Below are 19,251 nucleotides of genomic sequence, written 5' to 3' on the forward strand. Positions count from 1 at the left end.
ACCCTGTGCTTTTATTCCCGCAGATATATTTTCTACAACTTATTTGGACGTCAGCCCACACGATAAAATTATCGAACTTTACAAGTTCAAAACATCTCAAAGTCAAAAAACTTGTCTGCAATTTTTTATTATTGTTGTGATGGCTCAAATTGACAAACACGCATGGGCAAACCTTATTTGTTATCCCAATTCCCAACTAACCCACCAAGGAAGAACAAGCATGCCTGACTTTGTCAACTGCGGGAACACATAATAACCCCGCTTATCTCTTTAACAAACATAGCCAGAAAAGCAAGAAGAAAAGGAGGAAGAAGACGAAGAAGGAGAAGGAGAAGAAGGAGAAGAAGGAGAAGAAGAAGCTCCATATGGGCACAAGAATGCCTTATGCCACAATGATGCTCCTATTTCTTTCTTCTCTGCTTCTGTTGAGATACTGCACTGCACAATATGTCTATTCTTACCACAGCTGTGGATCAGGCAATTACACTGTCAATAGTGCATATGAAACTAACCTTAACCTCCTCCTCTCTTCTCTGGCCTCTAATGCCACAATTGATTCTGGCTTCTATAACACCACCATCGGCCAGGCTTCTGACGAAGTTTATGGTCTTTTTCTATGTAGAGGTGATGTTAGTACAGAAACCTGTAGTTCCTGTGTTCAAGAAGCCAAGGATGATCTCTCACAACGTTGTCCTACTGAGAAAGAGGCCATAATATGGTCTGATTTGTGTATGTTACGTTACTCGAATCGGTCTATATTCTCAACTATGGACAATAGTCTCTCTTATACTATGTGGAATATATACAATGTTTCAAACTCGGCCCAGTTTGATCAGGCATTGGGGGATCTGCTAGATGGTCTTGTAAGTACTGCTGCATCTGGTTCATCTTCACTGAAGTATGCAGCTAATAAGACAACAGTTACAAGCCTTCAGACGATATACGGGCTAGTGCAGTGTACACCTGATTTATCTCAGTTTGATTGCAACAGATGCCTGGTTGGGGCTGTAGATACTATTTCAAAATGTTGTGATGGCGCCAGGAGGCAAGGTACGAGGGTTCTTACAGCCAGTTGTTCTGCAAGGTATGAGCTCAACGACGCTTTCTATCAAACATCGACCAGCCCAACTGTCCCACAAGGTACAGTTACATATTCATTTAGTAATTTGATTATTACTACTTATATCTTGGTCCACTCATTGCACACACAATATCTGGAAGCATCATTCGATTTTTCTATATTCCTACAACCAGAAAATTTCAAGTTTTCATTCAGTCTTTATTCGTGACCTTGGTGATATATGTTAACAGTGTTCAATTTATTGCAATCCACTATTGATTGGTGGACCAAATAGTCATATTTTCTGTTGGGAATAATCTACACGTATGCTTTTTAAGAAGAGTTTTAGGGTTGTTAACATCTCAGGCATGCATAGGTTGAGATTATTTCCAAGTTTTATGCTAAGCTTAGTAATAAGTTAACCTATCTTCAATCCGAACAAAAAATTAGATATCGATCCTGTTGGCTTACGCATATATTCCTTCTTATGTTTTATGCAGATAAAGGGAGCAATTCATCTACTATTATCATTATTGTTGTTGTTGCTGTTGTTGTAGCAGTTGCAGCAGTTCTAATTATATTTTTCCTTTGCCTGCGTTCTCGAAAGAGAAAGCTGAAGCACACAATTCAAGGTAAGAAACCATGACAGTAGAGATTCATTTTGAAAATCTAAGAATTCATTCAAACCTATCAAGTGTTTATCTATATTTGTTATGGAAGTATTTACATGTTTGATATACATTTATTGTTTCCAGATGAAGCTCCTCAGGATGAGATAATAAGTGATGACTCCTTACAATTCAACTTTGATACAATAAGAGCCGCCACAAATGACTTCTCTGATGAAAATAAGCTTGGCGAAGGAGGATTTGGAGCTGTTTACAAGGTGTTGAGTCTTTGCTTTACCACTAGATATGCTACTTTCAGTATGTAGTGTTAAGTTGCAAATAAACGAGTAATCTATATTCTTATTGATGAAATTTGCATCTTTGTATCTTCTCACTAAATTATATACTCAGGGCAAGCTTTTGGATGGACAAATAGTTGCTGTGAAGAGGCTCTCAAGAAATTCAGGACAGGGTGACATGGAATTTAAGAATGAGGTTACATTAGTGGCCAAGTTGCAACACAGGAATCTTGTTAGGCTCCTTGGTTTCTGCTTAAAAGGAGAGGAAAAACTGCTTATCTATGAATTTGTGCCAAATAGAAGTCTTGATCACTTTATTTTTGGTTTGTCTCTCTTCCTCATTCCTTGAACTTGATTATTTTGGAGGACCTCACATTTATGAGTAAAACAGAATGCCTATTAGAAATTAATATTCTTGGTTGGAGAAAAATACCTCTTCAATTACAATCTTCCACCTATCTAGTAAGCATGAAGCATAATAATTTTATTGTTTTGTAATTGTCTGAAAAAAATAAGCCGTTATAGTTTTGCTGCTTTTTATTTTTGCATTGGTTGCATTTGATCAATAGATTCGATTATTAATTTGATACTTCTTTGGACCCTGCATATGTAGATCCTAGCGGGCGCTCTCAATTGGATTGGGAGAAACGTTACAAAATTATTGAGGGGATTGCACGAGGGCTTCTTTATCTTCATGAGGATTCTCGACTTAGGATTATTCACAGAGATCTAAAAGCTAGCAATATATTGTTAGATGAGGAGATGAACGCAAAAATTGCAGATTTTGGTATGGCAAGGCTGTTTGTAGTGGATCAAACTCAAGCCAATACTAGCAGGATTGTAGGAACATAGTAAGTTCAAGCTCTATGAATTCATAAATTTCACCAATGCTTAAGAAATCTTTTATGATCGATTTGAATAGAAGATAACTGAGTGAAAAAAATGAAGAGGGTGAAGCAAAATTAACCCCCCCCCCAACCGTTTATTATCTATCACCAATGAGAAATTTATTTTATTTTTATTTCTAACTCAAGACAGTTGATTTATTTTGTATGTTACATTCAGTTCTTAGATCAACATGACATCTAAATGAAAGGAAAAAGTGGTACAATTTAAAAGTTAAATCGTACTCCAACTAAGCCACTGGTTATACTGTTATGCAATGCAGTGGATATATGGCGCCAGAGTACATGATGCATGGGCTATTCTCAGTTAAGACAGATGTGTATAGTTTTGGAGTCTTACTTCTAGAGATTGTAAGTGGTCAAAAAAACAGAAGTTTCAATCTATCATCAGAGCGCACTGAGGATCTTCTCAGCTATGTAAGTAGGAATTTTACTTCTCTTGAGCATGGTCTTAAGATGCTGGACTGAACTCCAAACTAAAAGGATCTGATCCTTCCACCTCCCTTTTATTTAACTTTATGACTTGGAAATTAATTTACATGACAAACCAGAAATAGGTCTCCCTTAATCCACTTTGACTAGCTAGTTCAGAACAATCTTGCTTCTTTAACTTGATGTTTGGTAGTACTGAGTTTTCTGAACCTTCATCCTTGACTGTTCTGCAAATTGATGATGGGTTGTTGTAGGCATGGAGAAATTGGAAGAATGGTACAGCTTTGGCACTAATGGATCCAACTGTGGGAGGAAATTGTCCTAAGTCTGATGTGATTAGATGCATCCACATTGCACTATTATGTGTTGCAGAAAATGTATCTGACAGACCAACAATGGCCTCTATTGTTCTCATGCTCAATAGCTACTCTGCAACTCTGCCATTGCCTTCACCACCAGCCTTTTTATTGAATAGTGAAGTATTGTTACTTGAACCTTCCATGGACTATGATTCAGTAACAAAATCAACCCACTCCAGAAATAATTCAGCATCAAAGTTGATGAATGAATTGTCTATTACAGATTTATCTGGTCGATAGTGTTGGTGGATGAAGAACATGCTTACAAGGTGTCTTGCGTTACTTAATTGAGTGCATTCCATTCTATTCATAGGTACATGTTTGTAGCCTCCCGCTTGTACTTTTTTTTTTTTTGGAGTTCCATTAAGCTCCTCCCCCTTCAACTCCCTTGTTGAACTACAACTTAGGTAGTTCAGACCAACCATTTACTTTGAAATTTGATATTAGTGGAAATATGTAAGATTAAGGATATCTATACCAAGGGATTATTATACCTAAGGTATGTATCTTTTCTCAGTACTTTGTGATGTAAATTTCTGTTTACTTTCTTTTGTAACATTATACAGAGAATTGGATTGAGCAGCCCATGATAAATGCTTTCAAGAGCTGGATTGCCAGGTTCAGCTGAATACCAAATCAACCCTCTTTGTGATGATTCTAAATTGAATTCTTGTGATGAACAAAATAAAGAAATGAGAGAACAGATTTCATTATTCCAGCATTGAAAAAAGGAAAAAAAAAATGCTTAACTTGAAAATCCAAAATTTTCTTTTGAGTTTTTGATTATCTATCACCACAACTAGATCCCTATGGTGCTAGGATTTGTTTCTCTACAGGTGCTTAACCATTAATACAAGTAAGGGCAGTTCTCATTCATGAGAGATACGAAGGACCTGTTTTCCACTTCAGCCATCATAGAGGTTTACTAAGGCAAGTGGTCTGCTTTCAAGGCCTTCAAGAATGTTATCTAAACCAACCATATTCCCTTCTTTGATGTATTGCAGAGTCAAACCCAGAAACTTGGTGTAAGTAATACTCCATATAATTTTCAATTCCATAATTGATAGGGGAAAAATCCTTACTTGGATTCGCTTTTCTAAATTATAGAGTATCTGCAGCGGAAGTAAACTGGATCCACATCCTCGTTCCTCCACCAAAGCTCCACCGGTGTGATTCCCTAATCACTAGGAAAGGGAACAAGTTCCACAACCCAAATGCTGTGTGGAAAGGATGGTCAGGAGATCTAAAGCAAGGAACTCTTTTCCTGCGTTTCTAGGAGAGAGGGAGAGAGAGAGATGGGAGCCGCCTCTTTTTTGGAAAACTCACGCATGAATGAATCACTTACTATCTCGTACTCTCAAGTGATGCGGTGGTTACAAATATATAACCTATATTTTGTAACCACCCTAAAAGTGATTTTCTAGATTTGCCCTTGGGCATTTAATTTATTAATATATTTAATAAATCCCAACATCTCCCACTTGCACAAAGGCAAGTGTTAATCTCTCTATAATAGTGTGTCCTAGACACACACGTATATCCCAAATATACACATTCGATCTCTGTGCTATGTATCCTAGATACGCAGACCACTTGTGTCCCAGACACTAACATCCACAAGTCATACTGGCAAAATGGGTTGTGCGACCGATGATATACCTGCACGCATGAACCCCAAACTAGAAACCTTCCCAGAAGGCCAGAATGGCACATCACTCAAAGAAACATATCAAATAAGCATTAGTATACCACAGTGTCCTAGGTTTATTCAAACTCACCAAACTAAAGGTATCTCGATCCCTCTGAGAGATCACATTTTTGTCCTTAAAATGTTCACTACTGTAACACATATAGTTGGCGCCAGCAAACACTTTTAGGGTGCAGTTGAATCAAATCTTTCCTTTCGCCCCAGACCATCACTACACTTAGGATTGACTCCTTTCCCAGTAATCCCCCTTTAGTTCGAATCAATCATGACCATAGGTAACACCCCAAAGTAGCCACATCAACCCTACGTTTCATGATATCATCGAAAGTCACTAAGAACACTAACAGACCATAAAGTCCAGGACTCACACAATGAGAGGAGCAGGGATCCATCCTCTCATTTCCAATGATCGCTAAGCACACATAGTATGATATACGTGCTATGGTGGAGCATTTTGTACTCAATAGAATGTATGTCCCTCTCAACACCATACAAGTTTAGTCTAGTTGCAACCTCTTGCGTCTAACCCGAGTTTCTTTATTGTCGCCACCCTAGCGCCACATAAAGTACTCGCACTTGGCTCCTATAGGCAGCATGAATAGTGGGAAAATTCATGTCGATTCTCTTCACAACACAGAAACTCATCTTGATTCCAAATCAAGGCGACATCATGATTATGAATTGAACTACACAAAGTCATTCACAATCCATCTCATCTCTGCTCACCTCCAAGGCGCCAGAGGGGAATGCTCATGTGAGTGAGCCATTCTCTTGCCTATTGACATATCTCGTTTTATGCTAGAAGAACACAATCACACAGCAAGTGAATAAAATAAATGCTTGAATGAACTCATATTACTCAATAATAAGAAAGTTTCAGTACAAAAGTAAGTCACAATCTACGCAAGCCCAAGGATTTTACATGAGACATAAAAACATCATTGACTATAGGTTTGGTAAGAGGGTCAGCTACCATCTGACTAGTAGATATGTGCTTAAGTACAACTTTCTTCCTTGATATAATGTCTCTAACAAAGTGATATCACAACTGTATATGTTTGGTCCTCCCATGATACTTGGGTCCTTGACATAGCTAAGAGCTACCGTACTATTACAGTAGACAAGGGCAGCCTCTTTGTATGTCATCACAATTCTAGTATGTTGAAGGAATCTCCTCAACCAAACAGCCTCTTGAACTGCAGCTGAGCATGCCACATACTTTGCTTCCATGGTCGAGAGGGATATACAAGTCTGCTTCTTGCTACACCACAAAATGGCCCCGCCATTCGGCAAGAAAGCATATCCAGAGGTTGATTTGCGCTCATCAATGTCTCCAGCCTAGTCGACATTGCTATAGCCAATTAACCGCAAATTCGATCCTTGGTAACATAGCATATAGTTACTCGTTCCTCTGAGATATCTCAATATCCTCTTGATTGCTTTCTAGTGCTCTATGTCTGGGTTTGATTGGTACCAACTAACCAAACCCACTGCATAACAAATATCCGGCCTAGTACACATCATAGTGTACATAAGGCTACCCACTGCACTAGAATATGGAACTCTTTCCATCTTGGTTTTCTCCAATGGAGTCTTAGGATCCATATCAAGGCTCAAATGCAAACCCTTCTCCACTGGAGTATCAATTGGTTTGCAGTTGTGCATCTGGTATCTCGTCAAGACATTGTCAATATAGGTCTCCTGAGATAAACCCAATAATCTCTTTTACCTATTTCTGACAATCTTGACACCAAGCACATAACTTGCTTCACCCATGTCCTTCATATCAAATACGGAGGACAACCATTTCTTAATGGTTTCCAATAGCTCCTTGCTATTGCTAGCCATAAGTATGTCATCTACGTACAATGTCAGAATGACATAATTACCATCAGATCTCTTGGTGTAAACACAGTGGTCTTCTTCAAGCATGGAAAAACCATTTTCCATCATAGCTTGGTGGAAGCACACATTCCACTATTTAGATGTTTGCTTTAAGCCATATATGGACTTCTTAAGCTTGCACACTTTGCACTCAAGTCCATTAGCTTCAAAGCCTTGAGGTTGATCCATATAGATCTCTTCCTCAAGTTCTCCATTGAGAAAAACAGTTTTTACATCCATCTGATAAAGCTCCAAGTCTAACTGAGCAACAATGGCTAGTTTGAGGCGGATTGAGGCAAACCTAACCACAAGGGAAAAGTTTCCTCATAATCAATGCCCTCTCGTTGGGTGTAGCCCTTAGCCACTAAACGAGCCATGAATCTCTCAATAGATCCATACGCCTTTCTCTTGATCTTGAGAACCCACTTGTTCCCAATTGCCATTTGGCCCGGCGTCAAGTCAAACAAGTCCCAAACATGATTAACTTTCATCAACTCCAACTCTTCCTCTATTGCTGTAAACCATTCCTTTGAGCTTGACCCTGCAAGAGCTTCCTGCATGCTCTTCGGTTCATGCTCATCGACTGAAGTCATCTCACAGTCGATCTCTTCAGGAGTTACCATTGTAGGCTTCATCCTTTACATCAAAGCGTCGACAAGGAACTAGCTCACGCCCACTACGGCACAAGTGAATGTCAGATTGCTCACCCTTTGAGGTAGCTATCACATCTGCAATCCCACTCCCATTAGGATCTTCTGGATGAACCCCAGGTTTATTATCTAGAATTTGAATCCCTGGAGTGACAAGACCACTATCTTGTATCTCAAAGAATTCCGATGATTCTTTGTTAACTCCTGAAAGAGATGGAAAATCATTCTCCAAGAATGTTGCATCCCTAGACTCGAGTTTCGTTCTCCTCTCACTCTCATCTAGTCCAATGAAGACATGGCCCTTTGAAGGTTCAGAATATCTCACAAAGATACACTTTCTTCCTCTGGGTCTAAGCTTTTCATATTGGTGAGAAGTAGAGTGAACATATGCTGCACATCCCCATGCGCGCAAGTAACTCAAATTTGGCTTCCTTCCGGTCCACAACTCATATGGTGTGGAAGGAACCGATTTGGTTGGAACTCTGTTGAGGATATAGGCCGCAGTCAGCAAAGCATCTCCCCAATAAGAGATGGGTAGATTTTCTTGCGCCATCATGGATCTCACCATGTCTAGCAAGGTTCTATTCCTCTTCCCAACAACCCCATTTTGCTGTGGAGTCCTTGGAATAGTAAGTTGTCTAGATATCCCCTTTTCATCACACAACACTTTGAACATATTAGAGAGATACTCTCTACCTCTATCCGTTCTAGGAGTTTTAATATTTTTATATAACTGATTCTCAACTAATTAAGCTCATGAATTTCTTAAAACATTCTAGAGCTTCTGACATATGAGAAATGTGACTATACCGTATATAGTCATCTATGAATATGATGAAATAAGCCTGTCCTTTTCTAGTATGCACATTCATGGGTCCACACACATCTGAATGGATAAGTCCTAAAGGAAGAGAGGCTCTCAAAGCCTTTTTAAATGATTTTCTAGTTGCTTTTCCTGCTAGACATGACTCACAAGATGGCAAATCAGATAGTGAACCTTGGCCTAAGAGACCTTCTCTTGCCAACCTGTTCATTCTATCTAAGCCAATATGTCCTAGTCTAGCATGCCACAAATTAGAGTCAATACACACAATATTTTGGCAAACAAAAACATTACTAGGATTAGATAAATTACAATTGTATCCAATACAATATAACCATTATGAAGAAAACCATAACCATAAACTGTATCACTTAGATACAAAACCAAAGATTTTTTTTTTTCAAATACAACTCTAAAACCATGTCTTAAAAGATAAATAACAGAAACAAGATTCTGCAGAATGTCTGGAGCATACAGCACATCATGGAGTAACAGCGTCTGGCCACCTTGCAAAACTAATCTGCATGTGCCTATGCCATGAACCTCCACACTTGAGATGTTCCCCATCGTTATTCTCCTGCTTCCTCTTGGAATACGACGGTATTCCACGAAGCTCGAGCATTCCCTTGTTATGTGTTTTGTCGCACCTGAATCAACAATCCACAAAGGATTTAGTTCAGCAAGCATAGTAGAACTTGTTTCATAACAAGATGAGGTATAACACACAGTACATACCTCCTGCTCAGTGCAATCATGAGCAAAATGACCAGGCTTTCGACATATGAAGCAAATCAAAGGTGATTTCTTTTTGCCAGCTCTAGCCCCCCTTGAACGCTTGGGGCCACTCTTGTTCTGTTCCCACCCTGGTTACTTTGCCTGGACCGCTGAGGTTGAGCTTTCTCCCTCTTGCGCTTAGAGCCTGCACCCTTACTAGTGCTAGCTTCAACGGCAAGTATTTCAATGTGAGGGCATGGTACCAAATGTCGGCGACATATCGCCGACACACGGCGATATGTCGCCATGTCGCTGGGGGGCGATACGACACCCCCCAGCGACACCGACATCGCGAGAAGTCGGTCGATAAATCGCCGACTTCTGGCGATAAAAGGGCGAAATTCGGGCGAATTTCGCCCGAATTTCGTTCGAATTTTTTTTAATTGCTCTCTCTTCTCTCTCTTCTCCAGAGCTTCTCTCTCTCATTTTTTGCACTTTTCACTATATTTTCGTCCGATCTTCGACATCTACGGGTACATCTTGCTTCCTTGTTGCCGGATATCACGTTGTTTCTGTCGATCAGTAGCCGTTTCGCACAGATCTGAGAGTTTTTTCGTCAAACAGGTAACCATTCTTATCCAAGTAATTTTTCACAAAATGCATGCTATATGATGTTGGATGATTTTGAAATTAATATATGTTGAATACCATGTGACGATCTACGATTTCACGGAGTCGGAATTTTTTTCCGCAAAGTATTTAATTTTTTTATTTTTGTGGGTAAAAAATGATATTTTGATTATCTTGTATGATTACTTTTTAAGTGATACAGTGGTTGTATGATGATAGAAAAAACATATGTGGAACTCCATGAGCCGATCTATGGACTCACGGAGTCGAAATATTTTTTGACCGAAAAATAAGTTATTTTATTTTTCAAAAAATATCCTGATATTAATAAAAATATCAATAATTATGAAAAATGCAAAAAATAGGGAAAAATGGGGGGAAATGTTTTGAAAATTATGGAATAATTATATAAGTATTTTTCAACTGTTGGTTGTGTTGCCCATGTGGCTTCATCGCCGGTTTTGATATGGGCAGCTATTTTTATAATTATATCATACATGCAATATTCATAATTTCATATATGATTGTTTATATGTGTATAAAGTATAAACAATTATAATGATGTTGTTATTTGTTAATGTTATTTGAATGCAACAGTCATCATGTCTGCTGGTGGGAGTCGAGAGGGAACTGGTCTTCCCGGGGTGGACGAGGACGAGGGACGAGGACGGGGGTCAAGGACGGGGGTCGGGGACAACCCGAGAGATCAGCAGAGGAGGGAGGACCGACCCAACATGGCAATATTGTACGGCTATTGATGGAGACAAAAATAAAATCGAGTGTAATTTTTGTCACAAAAGAATATACTCGAGTGGCATCGGTAGGTTCAAGGGTCACATCACTGGGAGTTCAAAGGATGTGACTAAATGCACAGAGGCCCATCCAGATGTAATCAAGTTACTCAGGGATTTACAAAAACAAAAGGGGAAGAAGAAAGATGATCGAAGGAAAGTCAATAGAGCACTAGATGATGCAGTGCGGGGGCCGTCATCATATGTGGATGATTCAGATGATGATAGGGATGTTGATCCTGTTGATGTGGACGAGAGATCGGGAGGAGAGGGATATGCGGCGGGCCATGGCGGAGAGCGGACGATTGCACCATCGGGAGCGGGATATGGCCGCAGCTAGAGCTACGGGAGCTGGTCCATCTAGGCCTACGGGGGCTAGACCTTCCGATTCGGGGGGAGGGGTGGTGTATTTGGCATGTTTGGCAGATCACAGAGTCAGCGGGCCCCTCATACATCAGGTTCAGACCGTTCAGTGCCACTACCACGGCAACCATCTGATTATCCACGCCGTCCAGACCCGACCATGGAGCAAGATCTTGATACATTCAGGAGAAAAGGGGCCAAGCAACCCAAGATATCTGGTGCATGGAAAGGTATGGCAAAGAAGGTAAAGAAGGCAATGTCAAAGTGGATTTATTACAATCACATCCCAAAGCAAACACAAGCACATGGTCCATACTATACGAATATGATTGATACTATTGCAGCGGCGGGCCCACGGATATAGTGGTCCCAACCCTACGAGTTGATGACCTCCCTCCTTCAAGAGGAGAAGCAAGAGCTGCAGGAGTATATTGATAGTATGAAACCCTTTTGGGATACTTATGGATGCACCATCATGTCTGATGGATGGACCGGCCCGACGAGAAAGTCCATCATCAACTTCATGGTATACTGTGATTGGAGAACTGTCTTCTTGAAATCGGTGGATGCTACTCGGTCATACGAAAGACCACGGATATATCATGGGTCTCCTGCAGGATGTGATCGACCGGGTTGGTAGGAAGAATGTGGTGCAAATTGTCACCGACAATGGCTCCAACTATAAGAAGGCCGGTGAAGTGTTGATGGCTTCACCTGATTATAACCTTATGTGGACACCTTGTGCTTGCACATTCAATTGACCTAATCTTGAAGGACATTGGAAAAATCAGCATTGTCCACAACACCGTTGAGAGTGCAAGACAGGTAACCAACTTCATCTACAATCATAACGTTGCTTTGGCAATGATGCGGAGATCATGTGGAGGTGAGTTGGTGCGACCTGGTCCGACAAGATTTGCGACAAATTTCGTCGCCTTGAGCAAAGATGCAAGATAAGAAGTCGGGCCTCGGATCCATGTTTGCATCGCAGAGTGGTTTGATTGGGTTGGATCCAAGTAAGATAACTATCTAGTATTTCATCTTATAAATTATTATATTTATATTATGAGTTTATGATTATCTTGTATGATATTTATTGTCTATTGACTTAATGAGTTTGTGATAATTCAAAGCACGACCAATGGGGCGCGCCGCACAAGACACAATATCATCTGATGATTTCTGGAGATGTGTTATTGTAGTGTTGCAGACCATAGATCCTATAGTAAAGGTCTTGCGTATGGTGGACTCTTCCTTGAGGGGACCCACTATGCCCCACTTGTATGCATCCCTTGAGCGTATGAAGGATGCTATAAAGGCAGCAAACCCTAGAGGACATCGGGCTTTCTTAGATATTGTCGATGCACGATGGACAACTCATCCGATGCATCCTCTTCATAGGGCCGGTAAGTAAATATTCCGGGTTGTTGATTTGTAGTTGTAGACTTGTAGTCCGGTAGACTTGTGGGCTTGTAGAATTGTAGGTATTGGTACTTTGGTAGTTGGTACTAATTTTAAGCTTTTTTAATTATGCAGCATATTTTCTAAACCCTAAGTATCAATATAGTCAACATTTAGGGTTGGACACAAACCTATTGGATGCCCCTGATACGGGTGATAACGAAGTTGGAGCCGATGAGATGGTCCAATCATTTTGCCACAATGAGGTGAGACATTGGGAATTTCAAACGATTAGTGAGTTGTATTAATTGTTTAAATAATTTAGATAACCAATCAATACTAATGATTGTATTATTGCAGATCAAATTGTTTAGAGATGCATTTGGGTCTTTTAGTGGAGCTGGTGCTTTGTCGGGGCAGAGAAACCATGGATCCAGAGTTAGATACTTATATAGTTAGATCCTTAGGGCTTAGATGCATAAATGTTTTGAGTCTTTTGACTTTTGAGTTTCTAACTTAATGTTTTTGTGATAATGCAGCTGAATGGTGGTATCTCTATGGCAATAGTTCATCAAACTTACGAAGATTGGCGATCGGGATCCTGTCTCGGACTTGCTCGCCTCTCGGGATGTGAGAGGAATTGGAGTACATTCAGCATGATCCACTCCCGGAGGAGGAACCGGTTGGGAAGCCGGCGTCTAAATGACCTCGTATTTATTCACTATAATATGAGGTTGAAGCTGCAATATGCCGGGGAGGAGCAAGCTCGGAATGAAAGGCAATACATCAATCTCGATGATATATTTGATGTTGCCGAAGATGACCAAGATCCCCTCACTCGGTGGATGTTGGACGGGGGTGAGCCGGTATTGGACCAACCTGGGAGGGAGGCCCGACCCGGAACTAGCTCAAGCTGCGGGGGTGAATGTGGGTGAGTATATGGCCACCGAAGAGGGTCGGGCACATGCGAGGGCAGCTGCCACTGCCGATGAGGATTGGATGATGGCACCGGGCACGGAGGAGCCGCGGGGACAACACTCCCGATGACACACTCTCGCCTAGTCAGACTGGTGGAGATGATGATGGTGGTGGTGGTGGTAGTGGTGGTGGTGGTGGTGGTGGTGGTGGTAGTGGTGGTGGTGGTGGTGGTGGAGGAATTGGAGAGCGTATACATGTTCCACTACCGGAGACACAGAGCCCCCACCCGATACACCTGGGGAGAGTCATTTTGATCATGCCACTCGGGATTATGATCATGGTGGTGAGTATCGGCGTGGTCGTCAATATCCCGATACGAGGCCAAGCCACCATCAGAGGGGAGCTGTCCATGACTATGTTAATCCTTGGGATGCGGCGATTGCGTCAATGGGGTCCATGAGCTTGGATGAGTCTGTAGGCTCCACACCAGGTTATTGGCCTACGGGTAATTATGGTGTCCCTCTCCCTCCTTCAAATGGACAGTATGATATGGGAATTAGTAACCCCTCTAATTCTTCGTATCATGGGAGCTATGGTGTCCCCTCCAGTTCTTCGTATCATGGAAGCTATGATGTCCCTCTCTCTCTTTCACAATCAGAGTCATTCGTACCAACAAGGGCATCTGATGGCATGCAGTACGTTCCTTGGCCCTATGCTCACTTCCCTCAAATTGGAGTTCTCACGGCAGCGGAAGATGACCGCTATAGAACTGCAATGAATGATTACTTAGACAATTTTCAATATCGTATGAGATGGGATGAGTATGTGAATTTGTTGGGGGGGCATCAATGGAGACAGTCTGAGTCAGAGGAATTCGATCCACCTAGGCACAGTACTTGGTACTGAGACTGAGAGTTTCAGATTTTATATGGTTGGATGACTTTATGTATTACAGTATTTGTACAATGAATTGTAGACTTTATATGATTTGGTTTTATGAGTTTTTAGGTTTTTAGTTTCGGGGCTTTCGTCCGCGTATAGTAAGACATGGGTCGATTAAGAACATTAGTTTAGGTAATGTTTTAGATCAAAATAACACTACCAATGTGTTTATTAGCCTCAAATTAGGCTACACATCAAATTTCAGGTCAAAATGACCAAAAAAACCCATCGAAACAGGGGTTCGATTTTTCATCGAACCCCTACCAAAAGTCGCCCGAATTTTGGCGAAATTTCGGCCGTGTCGCCGTGTCGCCAAGGAGCGACACGGCGACACGGTTCGAAATTTCGAACTATGTGTGAGGGGCATCGGCCAACACCCGATCCTCCTGTAGCTCAAGGTGCTTGGCAGCTTGATCAAAAATCTTGACATCATTAGCATGAGTCAAGAAGATCTTCATATGCTCCCAAGTCTTTGGCAGTGACCTAATGACTGCAGAGACTTGCTCCTCATCAGTCTTTTGGTGCCCACATGTGCTCAACTCACTAATCATGTTAAACATAATGGTTATATGTTGCCTCATGGTGTGACCCTAGCGCATTTTATAACCGTCAAAGGTGAGTCCTAGCTGGTGGCCTCTTATGGTGGAAGTCCCTCCGTATTGGAACTTCACAGCCTCCCATAAAGACTTTGCAGTCCTATGCTTCTCAAACCGAAGCATCAGGTCATCCCTCATGGAGCTCAGGATTGTGATCCTAGCTACCAAATCTTTCCTCTTCCAGGCATTGTACGACTCAAGGTCCCTACGATGCTGTGCAGTGGTACCTTCCTCAGGTGGCGACATGGTCTAGTTTATGGTTTCCAGAATATCCTGCTCTTCCTGGAGATATTGTACCTTTCGGTGCCAGAGGTCATAATTCCTCTCATTTAGCTTATCTCCTTTAGTGAGGTCAACAACTATGCTCTTTGCAGCAGCCATTTATTCTTTTGACTTTATATGCAAGGGTGAGTTCAACTATTCTAGCATAAAACACAATACAAGCAACAACAAAATCTCACAAGGGTGAGTTCAACTATTCTAGCATAAAACACAACACAAGCAACAACAAATCACACTAGCATAGTCAACCTATGGGATAAGCATTTAAACCAAAAGAGATGCTTACAACACAAGGGTGAGACTTCATATGCAAGGGTGAGTTCAACTATTCTAGCATAAAACACAACACAAGCAACAACAAATCACACTAGCATAGTCAACCTATGGGATAAGCATTTAAACCAAAAGAGATGCTAACAAACATTCAATCAAATTCTCATGCAAACCCACATAGACTTATATACTAGTTTCATTTTGTGTAAGAAACATGATTAATAGACCCATAATTAAAAATAGTTTTAATAAAATAAAACATGTAATCATGTTAATGCTATGAGGTGGTTTACACAGAACACTTCTACCTCATTCGCTCCCACTAGGCCCCATTAGGCCCTCAATGCCCAAACATAACATAGATTGTCGAGCCATTGGTGTCCAGTAAATTAGAAACACATTCTGAACTAGACAGACCAATATCCAAAAAAAAAAACTATTTCCCAGACAGACTGTCGTCTCCCAGACGGTCATCCATTTGCCTTTTGTGACCAGACGGAAATTCCGTTTGGACCACTGTGATCAGACAGACCAATAAACGGACGTCCATCTAGTCCACAGTGACAAAAAACGATGTCATTTTTCATTTTTTTTTCTTGAACGGATTTTTTAAAAAAACGAAAAATCACGTTTTTTTCTCCCAAATATTCATCCAAAAACACATGAAAAAAAAAAAAAAAAAAAAAACAGCAATAAACATTGAACGAAAACATTCATCATGGATTATCAATCATGCAATTTTTTTCATAAGGGAAATCAAAAGATCCTCCCACTTGGATCCGAACCAAAACATAAGGGTTTCTAAAACCCTATCAATTCTCCCATGGGTTTCCTATTAAACCCTGGATTCTCCACGGGTTAATATAAACCCCTTGATCCTCCCATTGGATCCATGTAATGAAAATAAACAATGGGGAGGAACCGAGAATCGTGGGAACCACGGCTCTGATGCCAATGTAGGTAATACTCCATATAATTTTCAATTCCATAATTGATAGGGGAAAGATCCTTACTTGGATTCGCTTTCCTAAATTATAGAGTATCTGCAGCGGAAGTAAACTAGATCCATGTCATCATTCCTCCACCAAAGCTCCATCGGTGTGATTCCACAATCACTAGGAAAGGGAACAAGTTTCATAACCCAAATGCCGTGTGGAAAGGATGGTCAAGAGATCTAAAGCAAGGAACTCCTTTCTTGCATTTCTAGGAGAGAGGGAGAGAGAGAGAGAGATGGGAGGCCCCTCTTTTCTGAAAAACTCACGCACGAATGAATCACTTACTATCTTGTACTCTCAAGTGATGCGGTGGTTACAAATATATATAACCTATATTTTGTAACTACCCTAAAAGTGATTTTCCAGTTTTGCCCTTGGGCATTTAATTTATTAATATAATTAATAAATCCCAACACTTGGGGTAGAGGTGATAGTAATTGAAGACTAAGAAGCCTTCCATTTGAAGCCTCTTACCAGTAAACAAAGTTAAATTGTGAATTCCTTCAAAATGCTCAAGGTTGTGCTGAGAGATCATTCCTGCAACAGCAATGCGGCCATGGAGCCTCATGTTTAGAAGAACTGTATCAAGCATTTTACCTCCAACATTCTCAAAGTAGATGTCAATTCCTTCAGGGAAATACCTGCAAATTAACCAAAGCAAATTCTCAACATGTTAAAAATCTAGAAAGAGTATCCTCAAAGATGTGTTGAAACTCAATGAACATTGACTTCAAGTAATTTAACTTTTCAAAGCAGCATCTAAATCGTCCTCCCTTTTATAATTGAAAGCTTCATCAAACCCAAACTTGTTCTTCAGTAAATCAACCTTAATTACAAAACCCAAAGTGAAACTGTGTCAATGATCGGATTTCCATAGAATGAATGGTAAGAATCAAAGCCGTAAAATATTTGCAAATTTATTATTAAATGACATCGCTACAAGTCAGTCTTGTCTCAACTAAATGGGATCAACTAGAGTGTTTAGTGAACGTCTATAGTATGAACGGAGGGGATGTCTTTTAAGGGTTGTCATACCTTTTCGTCGGACCCAGCACTTCCAACAACATAGCATCCCATCAGCTTAGCAAACTGTCCCACAACCTGTCCAACTGAACCAAATGCAGATGATACATACACATACTCCCCTTTCTTTGGTGAAGAAACCAGCATAAGCGGTCATACCCGGCATACCTACACATAACCAACATGCATGGAACATTATAAAGTGTTAAGCAAAAATATACCAAGCCTTATTATGCTATCTATCCACTCTATAAAATGTCATCTTTTTTTTTGGGGGGGATTGTCTGTCTATGAAAGTTACGCAACATTCAATCGAACAACAAACATGAGTTTCCTTGTAGTGTCAGCGTTCGTGATTCGTCCCCTACCGGCATCCAAATATGAGAGAGACTTACCCTAAATTCCTGTACAGTAGCAGAGAGGCACATCAGTGTTGAGAATCTTAAACATGGACTCTGGATTCTTAATGAGGCTATACTCCTCCCATGTAGTTACTTACTCCCCACAAGAAATCACCTTCTTTGAAGCCTGGGTGATCGGAATCCAACACTTCTTTTTTTTTTGGTTGCCAACCCCGGTTTCCAAGGCTTTGCCCTGACTAATCCGGTGTTCGACCCAGGTAGCACACCTGGCTGTGGTGGGTGATCTCTCAGCGGGGATTTTTTGCATCCACAAGGTTTCGATACCAGAACCTTGCTTAAGCGGACCAAGCTGCTTACCACTTGGACCAACCCCCGTTGGTCGGAATCCAACACTTTACCTACTCCAAATCCACAAATAGGCTGCAACATACGAGAATAGGCTCACATCAATTTACTGTTAACAAAGGAGATGTAGGATCTATAGATTTGATCAAATCCCCAACATCAATATCATTCAAATGGTGTAAGTTGAAATAAGATAAGTTTGAAGCTCGATTACCGTGCTAGGCTTGATAGTATCTTCGTCTCCGATTGGCTTCATCATCAAAAATCTTGAAAAGGGCTCACAAGCTAAATAGATATTCTTCAGCAAAATGGCTTTGGAGCCTTGAGGTACCTTGAGATGGACTGTACCTTTGTTTAAAATCATGTCTGTCTCTGTGAGAGTTCCATATACATGGTCTCTCAAGAGAACCTGTTTGTTACTAACTTCTTCTCCTTTCTCCATATTTACTTGAGTTCTCCAATGAAAAGCTAATCAAGCTCTCGATCTTTCAAGGCTCAAAAGTACATGTTGAAGTGTCAGTAAGAGAGAGAGAGAGAGAGAGGGGGGGGGGGGGGGTTGGGGGAGATGGAGAGAGAATGCTAGGTTATCAAACTGGGCATTGAGGAAAATTTTCAATTTTCTCTGGAATCTCATTCCAAAGAGACATAATGCTCAAGGCAGGAAAAGCTAGTCAAAACCATTAAACCAAAAATATTTATGAAATAAAGTTGGAAAATTTAATCACGGAAGGCAGCGGTTACTTTATCTGTTAGGAGTGCTTCAGAATTATTTTCTGGCAAAGAAAGGTACCGTGAGAACTTAATTCACTACATTTTGTCTCAACTGAAACCTTTAAAATATAACATGAGTGGTTGACTGTCTCGGCCACCTTGGGGCTAACAAGTGTG

At 40.7% G+C, this 19,251-nt stretch overlaps 1 protein-coding gene and 1 pseudogene across 1 annotated transcript; one reads left to right on the forward strand and one right to left on the reverse strand.

Moving 5' to 3' along the window:
* Window positions 1-302: 302 nt before the first annotated feature.
* Window positions 303-4,292, forward strand: LOC149005412 (cysteine-rich receptor-like protein kinase 10). Its single transcript, XM_089169220.1, has 7 exons — window positions 303-1,140; window positions 1,561-1,692; window positions 1,816-1,946; window positions 2,080-2,290; window positions 2,581-2,818; window positions 3,136-3,289; window positions 3,559-4,292. Exons 1-7 carry the CDS (start codon window positions 366-368, stop codon window positions 3,901-3,903), a joined length of 1,986 nt encoding a protein of 661 aa, XP_089025346.1. The 5' UTR covers window positions 303-365; the 3' UTR covers window positions 3,904-4,292.
* A 240-nt stretch (window positions 4,293-4,532) lies between these two features.
* On the reverse strand, window positions 4,533-18,805 carry LOC149005413 (2-alkenal reductase (NADP(+)-dependent)-like; annotated as a pseudogene).
* Window positions 18,806-19,251: the final 446 nt, after the last annotated feature.

The sequence above is a fragment of the Hakea prostrata genome, chromosome 9 (genome assembly GCF_041222555.1).
Source record: "Hakea prostrata isolate BN-2017 chromosome 9, UWA_Hpros_2, whole genome shotgun sequence".
Classification (NCBI taxonomy): domain Eukaryota; kingdom Viridiplantae; phylum Streptophyta; class Magnoliopsida; order Proteales; family Proteaceae; genus Hakea; species Hakea prostrata.